At 39.6% G+C, this 15,875-nt stretch overlaps 1 protein-coding gene across 1 annotated transcript; it reads right to left on the reverse strand.

Annotated features, from left to right (window-relative positions):
- Window positions 1-4,149: 4,149 nt before the first annotated feature.
- On the reverse strand, window positions 4,150-15,570 carry pex11b (peroxisomal biogenesis factor 11 beta). Its single transcript, XM_084080187.1, has 5 exons — window positions 15,221-15,570; window positions 11,452-11,567; window positions 9,327-9,528; window positions 7,934-8,167; window positions 4,150-6,794 (listed from the first exon to the last, which is right to left on the reverse strand). Exons 1-5 carry the CDS (start codon window positions 15,274-15,276, stop codon window positions 6,590-6,592), a joined length of 813 nt encoding a protein of 270 aa, XP_083936313.1. The 5' UTR covers window positions 15,277-15,570; the 3' UTR covers window positions 4,150-6,589.
- Between the last annotated feature and the right edge of the window lie 305 nt (window positions 15,571-15,875).

Below are 15,875 nucleotides of genomic sequence, written 5' to 3' on the forward strand. Positions count from 1 at the left end.
GGTGGTTTTAACTTGTTTTTCTAGAAGTTAGTCTGCAAAGGAAAGCATCACAGTAAAGACACCAGTGGGATTTTAACTCATGGCCTCTGGATCATGTATACTGCGTCTCAACCCATTGAGCTAACAGATGGCTGAAAAGTACAGCCTTCCTGGTAGTTTTCAGTTGATCTTCTGGAAGCCAGTCTGCAAAGGAAAGAATCATAGGAAAGACATCAATGGGATTTGAACTCATGGCCTCTGGATCATGAATACTGCGTCTCAACCCATTGAGCTAACAGATGGCTGACAAGTACAGCCTTCCTGGTAGTTTTCAGTTGATCTTCTGGAAGCCAGTCTGCAAAGGAAAGAATCATAGGAAAGACATCAATGGGATTTGAACTCATGGCCTCTGGATCATGTATACTGCGTCTCAACCCATTGAGCTAACAGTCGGATGACAAATACAGCCTTCCTGGTAGTTTTCAGTTGATCTTCTGGAAGCCAGTCTGCAAAGGAAAGAATCATAGGAAAGACATCAATGGGATTTGAACTCATGGCCTCTGGATCATGAATACTGCGTCTCAACCCAATGAGCTAACAGATGGCTGACAGCCTTCCTGGTGCTTTGACTTGAACAACAAACAAGACAAATAACTTTTAAAAAATGTGTTACAGCATAAATATAAATCTTTTTCATGGGGGGCCCTGACACTACATCTTTTCACATTGGGGTCCACTGCCCAAATACATGTCAATTGGGGGGTTGACAACAAATAGTTTCAGAACCACAGATTCCAAGGAAACAGCTGTAGGTGAATGGATAGAGTCACTGACTAGTGAGCCGCAGGTAACAGGTTCAAGCCTCAGCTACAGCAGCAAGTCAGGATGTCAAATCAAATAGGTATTATTAGGAGTGAAATGGTTGTGTTTCTTCACCCCAACTGCACATGACAGCAGTTTTATATCAGTTTACATGTACGTTATTTTCAGTGATGAAGACAAACCGCACAGACGTTCACTGTACTTTAGTACATTTTGTAAACTTATGACTCTGAGTAGAGTATAGCCTGACTTAAACAAACAAATAACAACTTAGTATAGTCAGATTATTTTTTACACAACTTACATTTTGTAATCAAACTACCGAAACGAAAGTTGGTCACCACCGAAACGAAAGTTAAATCCGAAAAAATCACTAAGTGTGGAGGCCAAAATCGTCCCCCCAAAAACCTGTTAGGAGTACGTTTCAGGCAATTTAGAGTTGATTGGTAGTACTTTGTAGTGACTTTTTTTGGTCCCTAACATTCATCGAGCTCTGGACTTAGTAAATTTATTTTTTCACCATTGTGTCACTACCGAAACGAAAGTTTGTCAATACCGAAACGAAAGTTAAATCCGAAAAAATCACTAAGTGTGGAGGCCAAAATCGTCCCCCCAAAAAACTGTTAGGAGTACGTTTCAGGCAATTTAGAGTCGATTGGTAATTTTCGTTTTGGTAAAATTTATTTCACCGAAACGGTTTTAACTTGTTTTTCTATATACTTACTAATACTAATATATAACTAACTAACATACTTACTAATATATAACTAACTAATATACTTACTAATACTAATATATAACTAACTAATATACTTACTAATATATAACTAACTAATATACTTACTAACACTAATATATAACTAACTACTATCGCATAACTAATATACTTACTAATAGTGTCTATATTATAGATTATAGTGTTAGTGTGTCTATATTATAGTGATAGTGTCACTATATTATAGTGTCTCTATATTATAGTGTTAGTGTCACTATAATATAGTGTCTATATTATATATAGTGTCAGTGTCTATATTATAGTGTCTCTCTAGCACCGCCCCTTCCCCTCTAGCTCCACCCCTTCCTCTCTCTAGCTCCGCCCCTTCCTCTCTGGCTCCGCCCTTTCCCCTCTAGCCCCGCCTCTCTAGCTCCGCCCCTTCCTCTCTCTAGCTCCACCCCTTCCTCTCTGGCTCCACCCCTTCCGCTCTAGCTCCGCCCCTTGCTCTCTAGCTCCGCCCCTCCCTCAATCTTTCTGTAATAATACTAAGTCCAGAGCTCGATGAATGTTAGGGACCAAAAAAAATGTCACTACAAAGTACTACCAATCAACTCTAAATTGCCTGAAACGTACTCCTAACAGGTTTTTGGGGGGACGATTTACCGAAACTTTCGTTTCGGTAAAACGTTTCGGTAAAAAGAAAATGTACTAAGTCCAGAGCTCGATGAATGTTAGGGACCAAAAGAAATGTCACTACAAAGTACTACCAATCAACTCTAAATTGCCTGAAACGTACTCCTAACAGGTTTTTGGGGGGACGATTTACCAAAACTTTCGTTTCGGTAAAACGTTTCGGTAAAAAGAAAATTGACTAAGTCCAGAACTCGATGAATGTTAGGGACCAAAAAAAAAGTCACTACAAAGTACTACAAATCAACTCTAAATTGCCTGAAACGTACTCCTAACAGGTTTTTGGGGGGACGATTTACCGGTAAAACGTTTCGGTAAAAAGAAAATTTACTAAGTCCAGAGCTCGATGAATGTTAGGGACCAAAAAAAATGCCACTACAAAGTACTACCAATCAACTCTAAATTGCCTGAAACGTACTCCTAACAGGTTTTTGGGGGGACGATTTACCGAAACTTTTGTTTCGGTAAAACGTTTCGGTAAAAAGAAAATGTACGAAGTCGAGAGCTCGATGAATGTTAGGGACCAAAACAAATGTCACTACAAAGTACTACCAATCAACTCTAAATTGCCTGAAACGTACTCCTAACAGGTTTTTGGGGGGACGATTTGGTAAAACGTTTCGGTAAAAAAGCAGCTGTCTGACTCAGACGTTGAATCAACGTTGTATCGACGTTGTACGGACGTCGTATGGACGACCGTTGGAAGGCGTCTTTTTTATGTCCAACGTTGAAGAATGGATTTTTGATTGAAATGTTTTTCCCAACCTGTAGCCTATAAAGTAACTCATGAACACCAGCGATATTGTCTTCTTTATGTCAGTGGTTCTCAACCTGTGGGTTTGGACCCCCAGGGGGGTCCGCACATGATTTTTTTTTGGGGGGGGGGGGTCCCCAGATGAAAGTAAAGTGACAAATTAAGGACTTTTAAGATTTAATACCTAAAGAAAGAAAGGAAGTGAAATAAAAAAATATCATTACAAAAGTAATCAACACTGTACTGTACTGTAAAAACTGGTTATATGTTAGCCTTCAGCTAGTACATTTTTTAAGTACTCCAGCATTGAACTATAGCAGGACTGGGATTTGAACATGGAATCTCTGTGCTAAAAGTCAATAGACCACTACACCATCATTCAATGACTCTCGGCAGATGTCTCTTAGTGCTCTTGAAGTGTTCTTTTGTATGTTAGCCTTCGGTTAGTAAAATTTAAGCGACGGGTTTAAATCACTTTTTTAGTCAGCCTGTGCCATGTTTTCCATTCAACCCCATTGCAGCCGAATCGGGAGCAGTACTGACACCTGAGTGTCAGTACTGTTGAGGGTTGAATGGGAAAACATGAAACAGGCTGACTAAATAAGCGATTTAAAGCAAAATGTGTTACCGTGGCAATTTAAAAATAGCAGATATACAGGCTCACAGCACGCTGCGAGCTTATACTGTACATAATGCTATTATTTTTTTTTACATTTTTGAACGATCTTGAAGTGTTTGAAAAATAATTGAATAATTATTCAATTTATAACAATTTGGGGGTCCTTGACACGAAAAAGTTTGATATCTACTGCATTAATGCATTACTAATGGGATTATGAAATGGACCGCTCTGTCAATTAACTACCTTTACATTTGCTACTATAAGTATATTTTGATGCCAGTCCTTTTCTAGTTTTAAAGTCAATTTATGAATGCAGGACTTTTACTACTGTACTGTAACAGAGGATTTCTACATTGTGATATTGCTACTTAAGTAAAAAATAAATACATAATGAAAATAAATCAGTACTTTTCCCACCAAACAGTGCCTGCATTTAACCAATCTCTCAAGAAAACATGTTCAAAAAAAGAAAACATTGCTTAAGAGTGAAAATAAGGATCATACAGTGAACTAAATATAAGTATATACGTAACAGTGAACTGAGAGCGTCTAATGATTGTGCACACATCAAGGGCAAATACACCTTTTATTTCAAATCCTTTTCCACATAGATTATACATGTCACATCTGTTAACAGTTTAGACCATAACATCCTATAAATGCCTTCAGCCAGACACAGTTATGGACAGTTCTCCTCATCTTAATTATTAACAAACAAATTAAAACCATTAACATGTTTGAAATGATGAATTAATCTTGTACAAGGCATGACATAAAAGAGTCAAAGCAACACATCCTGTTGTCATATTCAACCACTTCCAAACTGGGGTCCCTGCTTTGGGCATTTAAGGTGAGAATTTTCCTTTTCAAATCTTTCAATAAAGATGAACATTTTCATAATCTCCAAAACAGTGAAAATAACATCATCTTCAAGCTCACAATGCATTGCAGTGCAACACGCTGTGAACTTGTAGATCTGCCATTTTCACTATTAGTGAATGATGAAATTTCATGAACTCGTTTGATAAAACAACTTGCTTTCTGAAACTACTTAGTAGTAGCCTGGCATGGCCAGACTAATATCACTGCATAGATATTAGTCTGGAATCTCTGTGTGGAATCTCTGAGGGACAAACAAAAAAAATGCCTCTGGTGATAAACCCGGTCCATATTTGCATACTGGGCTCTGATTGGTCCCTCACAACTTCGGAGGGAGAGAAATAAAATCTCTATTGAGAGGGGCCAGACCTAATCTGCCAAGGGCATTTGTCTGGAACCACGCTAATTTAGTAGTCTAGTGTAGCCATACAATCAAGACATCTCTGCCAACTGATATGTCTTGCTGAAATTTGAATTCATTGAATGGGCTGGGACAGTGGCAAGAAAGGCACCCTAACCCTACTGCTTCGGAAACATACTGATACCTTCCCAGTATGAAGGAATGCCCTAGAAGTCAGTGGTTCTCAAACCTTTTTAATTTCAAAGACCCCCATAACTCTGAGAGTGTACAAATGGACCCGTAATGGGTCCATTTGGTTCCATTTGTACACTGTCAGAGTTACAGACAATGTCAGAGTATGTTAATATAACTAGTACACTTGCAGTGGAGGTGGTCTCCCTACTTCCACTGAGATATTTAGAAACATGTCTGCTGGGACACCTACTGGTAGACAAGTAGTACTGCCTGCAGCTCAAAATGCAGGTGATCTCTATTTAGCTCAGACATGTCTGCACTCATGTGGGAGACCATGGTTCAAATCCTTTATAGACCATGGATGTTACGGATTGCCGGTCAACCCGGTCATTTCAGTTATATCCAGGAAAGTGATCTTAACCAGTATCCACTTGTAAGGGGAACATCAGCTGCTGGTTAGTTTGGACCAGTGTTTAGTGATATTATGCATGCGATCTGTAGTATTGTCTTTCCCTGCGGTGTGGCATTTCATAATGCTTTGGGAGTCCGGACAGTACGAGAGTACAGAAAAAGACACTTTTTTGATAGCTAATTTACTAGTTGAAAAGGTACCAGAGAGGGCAAGCTAGCATCTTCCTTTAAAGGGGCTACACCATGAATTAAAAAAAAATATATTCTATATAAATATTGCCCCCTAATACGTTTTAAACAGGTTGTAAGCCTAAAAAACATCCAGATATTTTTTCTCACAATCTGACTGTCTGTCATTCCAAGCTATTTCAGCTGCAATACCAAAACGTCCTATTGGGCAGGGGGGAGCTACTGAGCAATTCTGTCTGGCAACCATCAATGCAAAATCTGGGCAAGTGACATCACTTGCCCAGCCATTCTGAAATGGCCTGTTCAGACACGCCCATTCAGGAAATCCATGAAATGAGCATGAATGACTGAATGTTAAAGAAAAATATTTTTTTTGGGTACAAGAGACACTGGGGAGCCCAAAAAATACTAAAAACCTAAAAAAAAATGAAATTCATGGTGTAGCCCCTTTAAGAGATTTAACTGCTGGGACATGGTTCACGGAAATAACACAAATACAATCACCTGCATGCCGGAAACCCTCTGTTGAAATGACCAAAACATAAAACACATGAACCTCTGCCACTGGGTACAAAATGCATACGGTTCCTTATTTCTTGATTCACATCTTCATGGCTTGAGCTTGTAACAGCCCGCAAAATGGTACCCTTTCGAATGTCACCACCTCCTATAAAGCCTAATTTATACTCTGCAGTATGTCGACGTCGCTTGCTGAAAAGAACAGATCTTCAAGCTAACAACGCGTTGTTAGCTCGGAGACCTGTTATTTTCGGCAAGCGAAACCAACGCACTATTGCAGTATAAATTAGGCTTTGTAGGAGTAAAGCCTAATGAAAATTAGGTGCTATAAACAACATTCATCCACGGGATGTCGCATCCCACTCCACGTCGCGACACCTCGCACTGCATAAGGTTCCTTATTTCCTCACGGCACGCGCACACACACACACGTTGCATAAGGTTCCCTTATTTCCCCCTGAGTCACAACGTCATTCACGGCTTGAGCTTGAGCCAGGGGTGGAGGATGGTGAGGATGGAGAGGATGGAGGAGGCCAGGCCGCAGGCCCCGACGAACCCAGGCCCCGTGGGGTACAGGCCCAGCCGGTGCAGCGGGATGAAGACGTCGCAGCCGTTCTTCAGCAGGTCCAGCAGGAGCGGCGGGTTGGCACGCAGGACCGCCGTCAGCAGCTGCAGGCGCCTGAGCATAGGCCAATCAATCAATCAGTCAATCAATCAAATCAATCCATCTTTTTGTTTTTGCACCTTATGTCTAATTTCACGTAAGTACCTGCTGCTATGTGGACCTACCGATGTGTTGCCACCTAATGTTTAACCACTTAAACCCTATATGGTTGACCGGAGTCCCTCAGGGCTCTTTCCTAGTAAAATTTCTGTTTTCTGTTATTGTGGGTAAAAGCTTTAGCCATTCGAAGAGTTGTGAGCTTGTCGATCTACGTATTCGTGCAGACTTTTCCATGGTTGCAGTTTAAAAAAGTAAAACATAATAGTAATTAGAATATAAAAGGGAGAATAAAAGCATGGAAATAGCAGCATGTTAAAATCAGTATCATGTAGATTAAAAGAAGTCCTAGATCAAATGTAAGAGCATTCAGTATAGTTCTAAGCCTGTCCCAATTATGACGTAATCTATGACACAGTCACCCAATCGCAATTATTTGAGATAATCACACTATTTTGCAATAATTGTCAAAATCATTTCCGCTCATCTGTGTAAATGAATCTGTTGGAAAATAGCAAAAATAGCTTACTTACAGGTTCACAACGGGTCGCGATTTATTGCATTGTGAGCTCATCGATTGGCTATTTTTTCTCTTTTTTAAACAATTTTAAAGAATACAATGATTAAAAGAATATGCCTGTTTTGACCATAGACATCATTCATTTTGATTGTGTGCAATGTTTTGATTGTATTTCAAATTTTCTGTACTTTTCCACTACATCTCATTAGCCCTATATACATTTCGGCCATTTGAAAATAATAATAATATCTACAAGCTCACAATGCGTCGCATCACGCCGCATTGTGAGATCAGCTATTTTCAAAAGATTTGTATACATTTTACACATTGGAAAACTGAAAACTGAATACTTTTATACTTTTACTCAAGTAAATCTTGACTTCCGGACCTTTACTTGTAACAAAGTACTTCTAGATTGCAGTATTGATACTTTCACTAAAGTAAAACATTTGAGTACTTTTTCCACCACTGGTTCCAATGTTCAAATGTGCTAAAAACACAACTAAACCGTTATTCACATTTATTTGTACGACAATTAAATCGCCAACCAAAAATGCCATGATGGTGACCGCCCTACCTGCGCAGCGGTGCGACCATGACGGGGAGCATCGCAGAGGCAGGAAGAAGGCTCGCGCCGCCGTCTAGCGGGAAAGAGAGATGCTGCTCGCTGGACACGGGAGACGGCGCCGGAGACGAGGGCGAGGCGGCCCTGCTGCATTTGGGTCCGTGGGAGCGGGCCTCATGCTCCATGAGGAGGTGGATTTCATACAGGTCACGGGTGAGGTTGAGGATGAGGGCAAATAGATAATACCTGTGAGAGTGAGACAGAGAGAGAGACAAAGGGAGAGTGAGAGTACAAGATTAAAGAAATAGTAAAGCATTGCACATCCGACTACCGGTACTTGAAGGCAGGTGCTGGCCCCCGAGTCCCCAAGTTCTCTATAAAAGGCCCTTTTGGCAAATGTTTGCCCCAGAATAGGAACTCTAGGGTTTCTCAAAGTGGGTGCATGTCTAGGGGTGCCGCAGAATACTTAAAATATTTAGAATTAATCAATATCACTTCACCCTCTATACTTGGTAAAACTGACCTGAGTTGCACTGTACTTTGTGCGTTCTTTTTTTCGGTCTACAGTACACCAAATCTCCTTGCCAAAAATACCCAATAAACAAGCTCAGAAGGTGTGCCCTCTTTGCCACCTCCCTCTCGTAAAATAGATTTTATATATCTCTACCTGGTCTACCTGGTTAAATAAAGGTTTAACCCATTAAAGGAGGAGTTCACCCAAAAAAATGACTTATTTTATATCAATTGCACACCTCACAAAGGCTTGAATTCATGGATTCATTTTTGTTTTTGTCGCATTCCTAAGCCAATAATTTGATGACCGTGTGTATTTCCGGTAGGAGACAAATAATCTACTTTGTGTCTCCTACCGGATACATTAGCTGATAGGAGATGGGAATAAACTTCTTAGCTTAGGAATGCAACAAAAACAAAAACAAATCCATTAATTCAAGGCTTCATGGGGTGTGCAATTGATAGAAAATAAGTCATTTTTTGGGTGAACTCTTCCTTTAAGACCGGGAACGCATCTGTGTCACCGAGTGGTGCGCTACAAGCTTGTAGATCTGCTATTTTTGAATAGCCCAAACATTTGTGCAAATCTTTGAATACATATATTTTTTGCAAACAAAATGTTTTACTCAAATCTTTGCTTCTGGAGGTCCCAGGAACAATATTGTTTTATACAAATGTCCGCTTTAAAAATATATATATTCAAAGATTTGCACACATTTTCACGATAAAAAAAAATAGCAGATCTACAAGCTCATAGCGCGACGCTCTGTGCCGTGCTATGAGCTTGTAGATCTTTTTTTGAACAGCCAAAGAAATCTAAAATGACACATATACTTTCCCGGTCTAAATGGGTTGATTAAAAAATAAATAATGATTTACAAAACCCTCTCACCTGAAAGACCTCTGGCTCCATTTGTGCTGGTCCAGGTTCGGGAGGAGGCCGGTCTTTCCGGCCCACAGAACGTTGTCACAGGCGAAGTACATGGCTCTGTTGAGGTGGGACACGGTGAGGCACAGCCTCAGAACGCTGTCCGACAGGTGGATGGCTCGCTTGGCCGCCTCTAACGCTTCTACCGAGTTCCCCAAACGCATCACTGGAGGAGACACACAAAACACAAAAAAGTCAAGATCAAATTAGGAGCAGTGGTTCTCAACCTTTTCAGGCCGCAAACCCCCCAAAATAATCATATTTGAACTTGGGACCCCCCCAAAATAATCATATTTGAACTGGAGACCCCCCCAAAATACTCATATTTGAACTGGGGACCCCCCCAAAATAATCATATTTGATTTGAGGCATTACATTTAGTTCCACGGATAAATAGAGACACACGACCGGAAGCGGAAGGCCTACAAATTCACGCCCACTTTTGACACTGGGGGTCCGTTAGAACGATGAACTGCAGCTGCCAATGCATTCCCTATGAGAGGATATGAGAATTAGCCTACTTTAAAAATGATCCTACATTAACTGGAGACGATATTGATTTAAAAAAATATATGTTTCCAAATGTATGGAGTGTCTTTGTCAACATATCTAAGATCTTCTTGTTTTCTTAATAGTTGATGTGTTTCACATTTAATTTGCCACTTTAACGAGTTACCCATAATGTTAACACAGCAGAGGGTAAACGGCAGACAGACAAGTTGTCGCAATTCAGTGACATCACTGCCTTTACGAGCGCCGACCAGTGGCGCACCCACTGTAGAGGCAGGACAGGCGGTCGCCCTGCCCAACTAAGATCTCGCCTCCCCTAGAAACCCCAAACAACCCGAAAATGTGTCATTGCGTGCTTAATGTCCTCAAAGTCACGCATCCAACAAGCTTTGAACCGAGCAGATTGGACCTTCTGTTCCAGAGATGATGACCAAAACATATTGAAAACGTTTTCTGGGTATTGAAAACCTCAAGGGATGCATCCGTGACGTAAATACCATGCGACCACTTAAACTATAGATCTCCGATGCTAGCGGTTTTGACATACTGATGGAGTATATTATAGTATATTGTGGGAAGTATATCGAGATGACAGATATGGGAAATTAAAAAGGATAAATCAAACAAATGGGACACTTTATAATGGGACACTACAATGCCTCTCATAGAGATTGCATTGAGAGCTGCAGTTCATCGTTCTAACGGACCCCGAGTAGCGGCGCTGTGTCAAAAGTGGGCGTGAATTTGTAGGCCTTCCGCTTCCGGTCGTGTGTCTCTATGTTGTGAAAATAGCCGATCTACAAGCTCGCAACGCCTCGCAACGCAAGTATATTATTTTACAATTCGGACAAGTTTTTATAGTATAGTTTGTTGATTACTTTTGATGCAGTCGTATTTTTTTATGCCAGTATGCCATTCCAATACCATGTAATTTATCACATGATGAGATTTCATCTATAGTAATATTTTGAATTGATGTTGCACTACTGATCAGTGTTTTATATTCTTATTACTGTACAATTTACATTATTATGTTACTAACATGGAGCTGCACTCTTATTTCTTTTTATTCCTAGATCAGTGGTTCTCAAACTTTTTAATTGGACCCCCGTCCAAATGGACCCCCGTCCATTTGGTTCCAGTTGTACACTCTCAGAGTTACAGACCTGTATTACACAATGGTTTCGGATCGGTACTCGGCATTGACCGATATGCAAGTAGCACCCTGGGCAAGACCTGCGATGTTGGTTGTCCAGGAAGTTGACAACCGGAAATGGTTGAATTTGGCGGAAGTACCGCCCAAGGAAATGACGTTGATGCTTTACAAATCTGTTAACATTCTCCGTGAATGAAACGAGTGTTGTGCTTGGTCAAAAAATATCGTTTCCGGGGGAAACGGAAATCTGTCCACTCAGGACTTCCTAGACACTCGCTGCTTTAGGTCGTGACCAGGCTCTTCTTTTCGCAGATGAGTGAGGCTGGGACCGAGGTTATGCAAGTAGGGGGAATCGGGAAGGAGAAAACGGTATCGGTACATCTCTATTCAGAACCAAAAAGGAGATAATGGCTTGTGACTCACTCTTTCTGGTGAGACTCATGTGAGCCTCCAGCTGACTGATGGTGTTCAATAGAGCCACGCTCCCACCGGCCTTCTGGAGAGTGGAGCCCAGCAGAGCACACGCATACTGTGTAGCCCTGTTACAACACACAACAAATACATAGGAATACTGTTACAAGTTACAACACAACAAATCATTGAATACATATTAACCCACTTTCAAACAAGTTTGGGGTCATTTTAACGGCTACTCAGGCTTTTTCAATATTTGGATATTTGATATTCATATACTATATATATTGTAACTTCAAACTCCATTTTAACCATGATAGATACATTGAAAACACCCGTCCTTGATTCTGGTGACTCATACTGCCCTCCTAATACATGAGGGGTTAATTATTTTTCAATGACTTTGTATTTTTTCTATTGTATTATTATAAAAAATACATTAAAAAAGTAAATGAAAAAACACGGCCCCCTCGCGTATTAGGAGGGCAGTATGAGTCACCAGAATCAAGGACGGGTGTTTTTAATGAATCTATCATGGTTAAAATGGAGTTTGAAGTTACAATGGGTTTGTATAGGAAGGGGGCGTGTCTGATAAAATTAATATCAAATATCTAAATACTGAATCAAGCAACTTAAAAATTGTCTGGGGTACTAACAAAAGCCAGAGTAGACGTTAAAATGACCCCAAGCATGTTTGAAAGTGAACTATCCCTTTAAGACAGGGAAAGCCTGTACATTGTTATAACTTTAAAACCGGGAAAAGCATGTCATTTTAGAGGTTGCTATGTATAAAACAACAGGAATATTTTTTACATTTACATTTTTTTGATTGAAATTTTTTTTTTCTGAAAACTTAGGTAAGGATTTAGAAGGCGTTTTTAAAATCGGCCTCAGGTCTAAACGGATTAAAGTCACTGTTACAACACAATGACAATTGTGCATGGCTGCCATGTACACAAACACGCAATGATTTATTTATTTACAGTATGTTTTGCTTTTTTTTTTACTTAAAAGTTGCACTACATTATGTAACATTCCTGTTCTAACTCCAGATTTGAACCCGGGTCTCCTGCATGAAAGCTGAAAGTTTTACCACTGAGCTATTGTACTGTGCCTGCCTGCTTGGGGAGAAATTGGTCAGGTGGAAATTCCTGTCAAACTAGAAACAGGATCTAAATGTCTCAATTGAAGAGCAGGGAGACCAAACCACCCCAATTGTATACGTTATAGTGTGTCAACATACTCTACCCTAGACACTGGACTAAATAACATTTTAGAAAGGAGTGGAAATACAGCTTTTTCAAAAGATTTTGAGTGGAGAATAAACAATGTAGACAGAATAATGGTTCATATTTGATCAACACTTCCTGCCAGAGTTTTGCTGGTTTGGTTAGCATTGAAATCCTTTTAAATAAAATGAAATTGTTTTGTTTTCATATCATGTGTCAATTAATTTATTTCTTTATCAAGTAGCTGCTGAGTAATAAGCGGGATAATGAACAGTCAGCCAGTCGTTATGCAAATTGTCAGCGTGATGGCCGCTGTTGAACAACAAAACAAAGTAATTCCTTGCTTACGGTAATGAAAGTATTCTCACCCAGCGCAACACGTCGCCTTGGAAAACAAGGAAGTGTTGAGCAAATAAAATACATTTTCGTTACTGCATCGTCCATTTCTCGCTTAAAATGTTTTCAAAAACATTCTTGAGAGCAACGTTTAGTTGTAAATGATAATGATGGTAAATTTGATTAGACAGCGGTCTGTTGCTGAGCTCATCGATCATTATCCAGAAATAACAGCGCTGAATTCAGTGATTGACCAATCAGAATGAAGCATTCAACCAAGCTGTGTGTGTAATAATGACAAATAAAGCCCTTCACTGTGATTAAGACCAACAATAACAGTCTGTTACAACACCACAACAACAAAAATAACAACTAGTGCAGGAGATGTGGACACACTATTTACTTAATACCACAATATCAATATTGTTTTGACACCACTATCATCAGCGTATGTTGGATTCATCTTAATGTGTATTTTCAGACATTTAACCATTTAAAGGAGTGGTTCACCCAAAAACCTAACTTATTTTCTATCAATTACACCCAATGAAGCCTTGAAATCATGGGAGATTTTTTAGTTTTTGTCGCATTCCTAAGCCAATAATTTGATGACTGGCGGCATCTGACTCAATCCGGAGACTCCGGTCATCAAATGATTGGCTTAGGAATGCGACAAAAACAAAACAATCTCCATGAATTCAAGGCTTCATGGGGGGTGTAAATGATAGATTTTTTTTAAACCGTCAACTTTTCTCATTTTCCCTCTACACCAAACCAAATGTTCCCCTCAGAATAGGGATGCAAGGGTTTAAGTGGTTGGTGTAAAAAAAAAAGGTTCCAATCACACAGAGATTTGGCGGCCCCCCTGTAGTCACTCTGTGACCGGACCCCCTTGAAGACCCCTGGCTGAAGGTTACAGGAGTTTAGAGACAAGTTTTATAAAGACATGCTTTGGTTAGTTATTATTAGAATAATACAATTTCAGGTCCTGTCACTGAGAGCACCAGTAGCAACACACCAAAAGTGAGTTCAAGTGTATTTTACATATATTCTGAAAAGGGAAAAAGAAAGGGGGAAAAAATGAAAATTTAAACATACAATACAAACGTCCTCATCTGCCTGCATTTCTTAAAATAAATCATTGCTCTTTTTCATCAAAGACAGAGTGCCTTGCCTAGATGTCTCTCTTTGTAAGTCTGCAGTAGGCTACTTTTTTGAAAATGTTTTTTGGTCATACAGGAAAAGCGGGTTTGTGCAAATTCAACCGAGAGCTTGGGGTGTTTTTGACTGTTCGAGCCCCGGGCGGCGGTGACCCATCAAATTCTATCACCCCCTGAGGCAGCGAGGTCGTGCTGTTAAGGCCAGTCCACATCAATGCAACTCCTTGCAACCAACTTGCAACCACTATCCCCAAATGGCAGTTGCAATTGCATTGCTGTGGACTGGCCTTAAAACAGTTTTGTTGCAAGGAGTTGCAATGTTGCATTGGTGTGTATTCTCAGACAGGCCTTTAATAAAAGGATCACTGCTATATATATGCCTTAATACATTATAATGACCCTATATAACTATTGTTTTAAAATTAAAAACACCTTAAAAATATCGTATTTATTTTAGAAATAGTTTGTCTTTCACTCAATAGGGACCGCTCCAGTCGCAAGTTGATGATGGTCCAGCCCCATGGAGTGTATGTGCTACTAAAAAACTACTTCTGCTAATTAAAGTTAATATGAGCATCGAAGCAATATTTTAAATACTTTTTATTAGCACATGTAGTCCATACATTCCATAGGGCTGGACCACACATGGACAAATGACATCAACTTGCAACAGGAGTTGTCCCTATTGAGTGAAGTTAACATTTTCTAATATAAATAAAATATTTAAGGTGTTTTTACATTTTAGTTATAGAGAGCAATTACAATGTATTAAGGCATATAAGGCTATTAGCCAGGGATCCTTTTAAGAAAGCACCAAGTAGCAGAATTCAAAAGGTCACCAATATGTGTGCAACACTGATGACGAAACGTACTCCATTCAAGGCTGGTATACATCACCATATCAAACCATAATAAATACAATTTAAAAATGACATGGTCATACTTATTTAGATCAATAACCTGGACAATAATACACAAAAGTCATCATGTTACAAATTAAATGAATTATAATAATAATCATCATTATTATTATTATTATTATTATATCCTTACCTAAAAACTCTCTCCTTGGATTGACTCTGAGCATTGAATCGAACCCAGGAATCCATAGTGATATCAAATTAAATCAAATAGTTTGCACACACAAAAAAGGGGTAAAAAAGAGATATCCTTGGTTGTTGTTGTTAGCATTAGCATTTAGCTAACACGTTGACCAACCAGGTCAACCTGTGTTCGTTCTGCAGCTGATGAGCCAAACCTCCTTTAAAGCGTTCAGTCAAACCCTCTCTGCATTCCTGCGAGATATGTACGACAAGATATACTTTTTATATCTTTAAAAACAATAAATAACTCGTATTTGTTGTATTGTTTTGCCTCCTTGTGTCAACTTCAGCCCCCGGAAGTATATAGTTCATGTTTTTTTTTAACTCTTCCTTGGGTTAAATCGCAGTGTTGCCAGATTGTGCGAGAGAAATAATCATCCAGGTCTATGAAAACAAGCCCTGGCGCAAATATATTTTCAGATGCCATGAAAATATTTTAGAGTCACTGGTTTAAACAACATTAGGAAACAAGCCCAAATAAACAACTACACTTTAGAAACGAGCCCAAACAACGGAACCCGCAACTGCCAATATTTACAAGCAACTTACAGGAAAAGCAAGTCTAAAGTCGCTTATAATAAGCGGACAGGGCAACGGCAACGCTC

This window comes from Gymnoscopelus microlampas, assembly GCF_963454915.1.
Source record: "Gymnoscopelus microlampas genome assembly, chromosome: 15".
Lineage (NCBI taxonomy): Eukaryota > Metazoa > Chordata > Actinopteri > Myctophiformes > Myctophidae > Gymnoscopelus > Gymnoscopelus microlampas.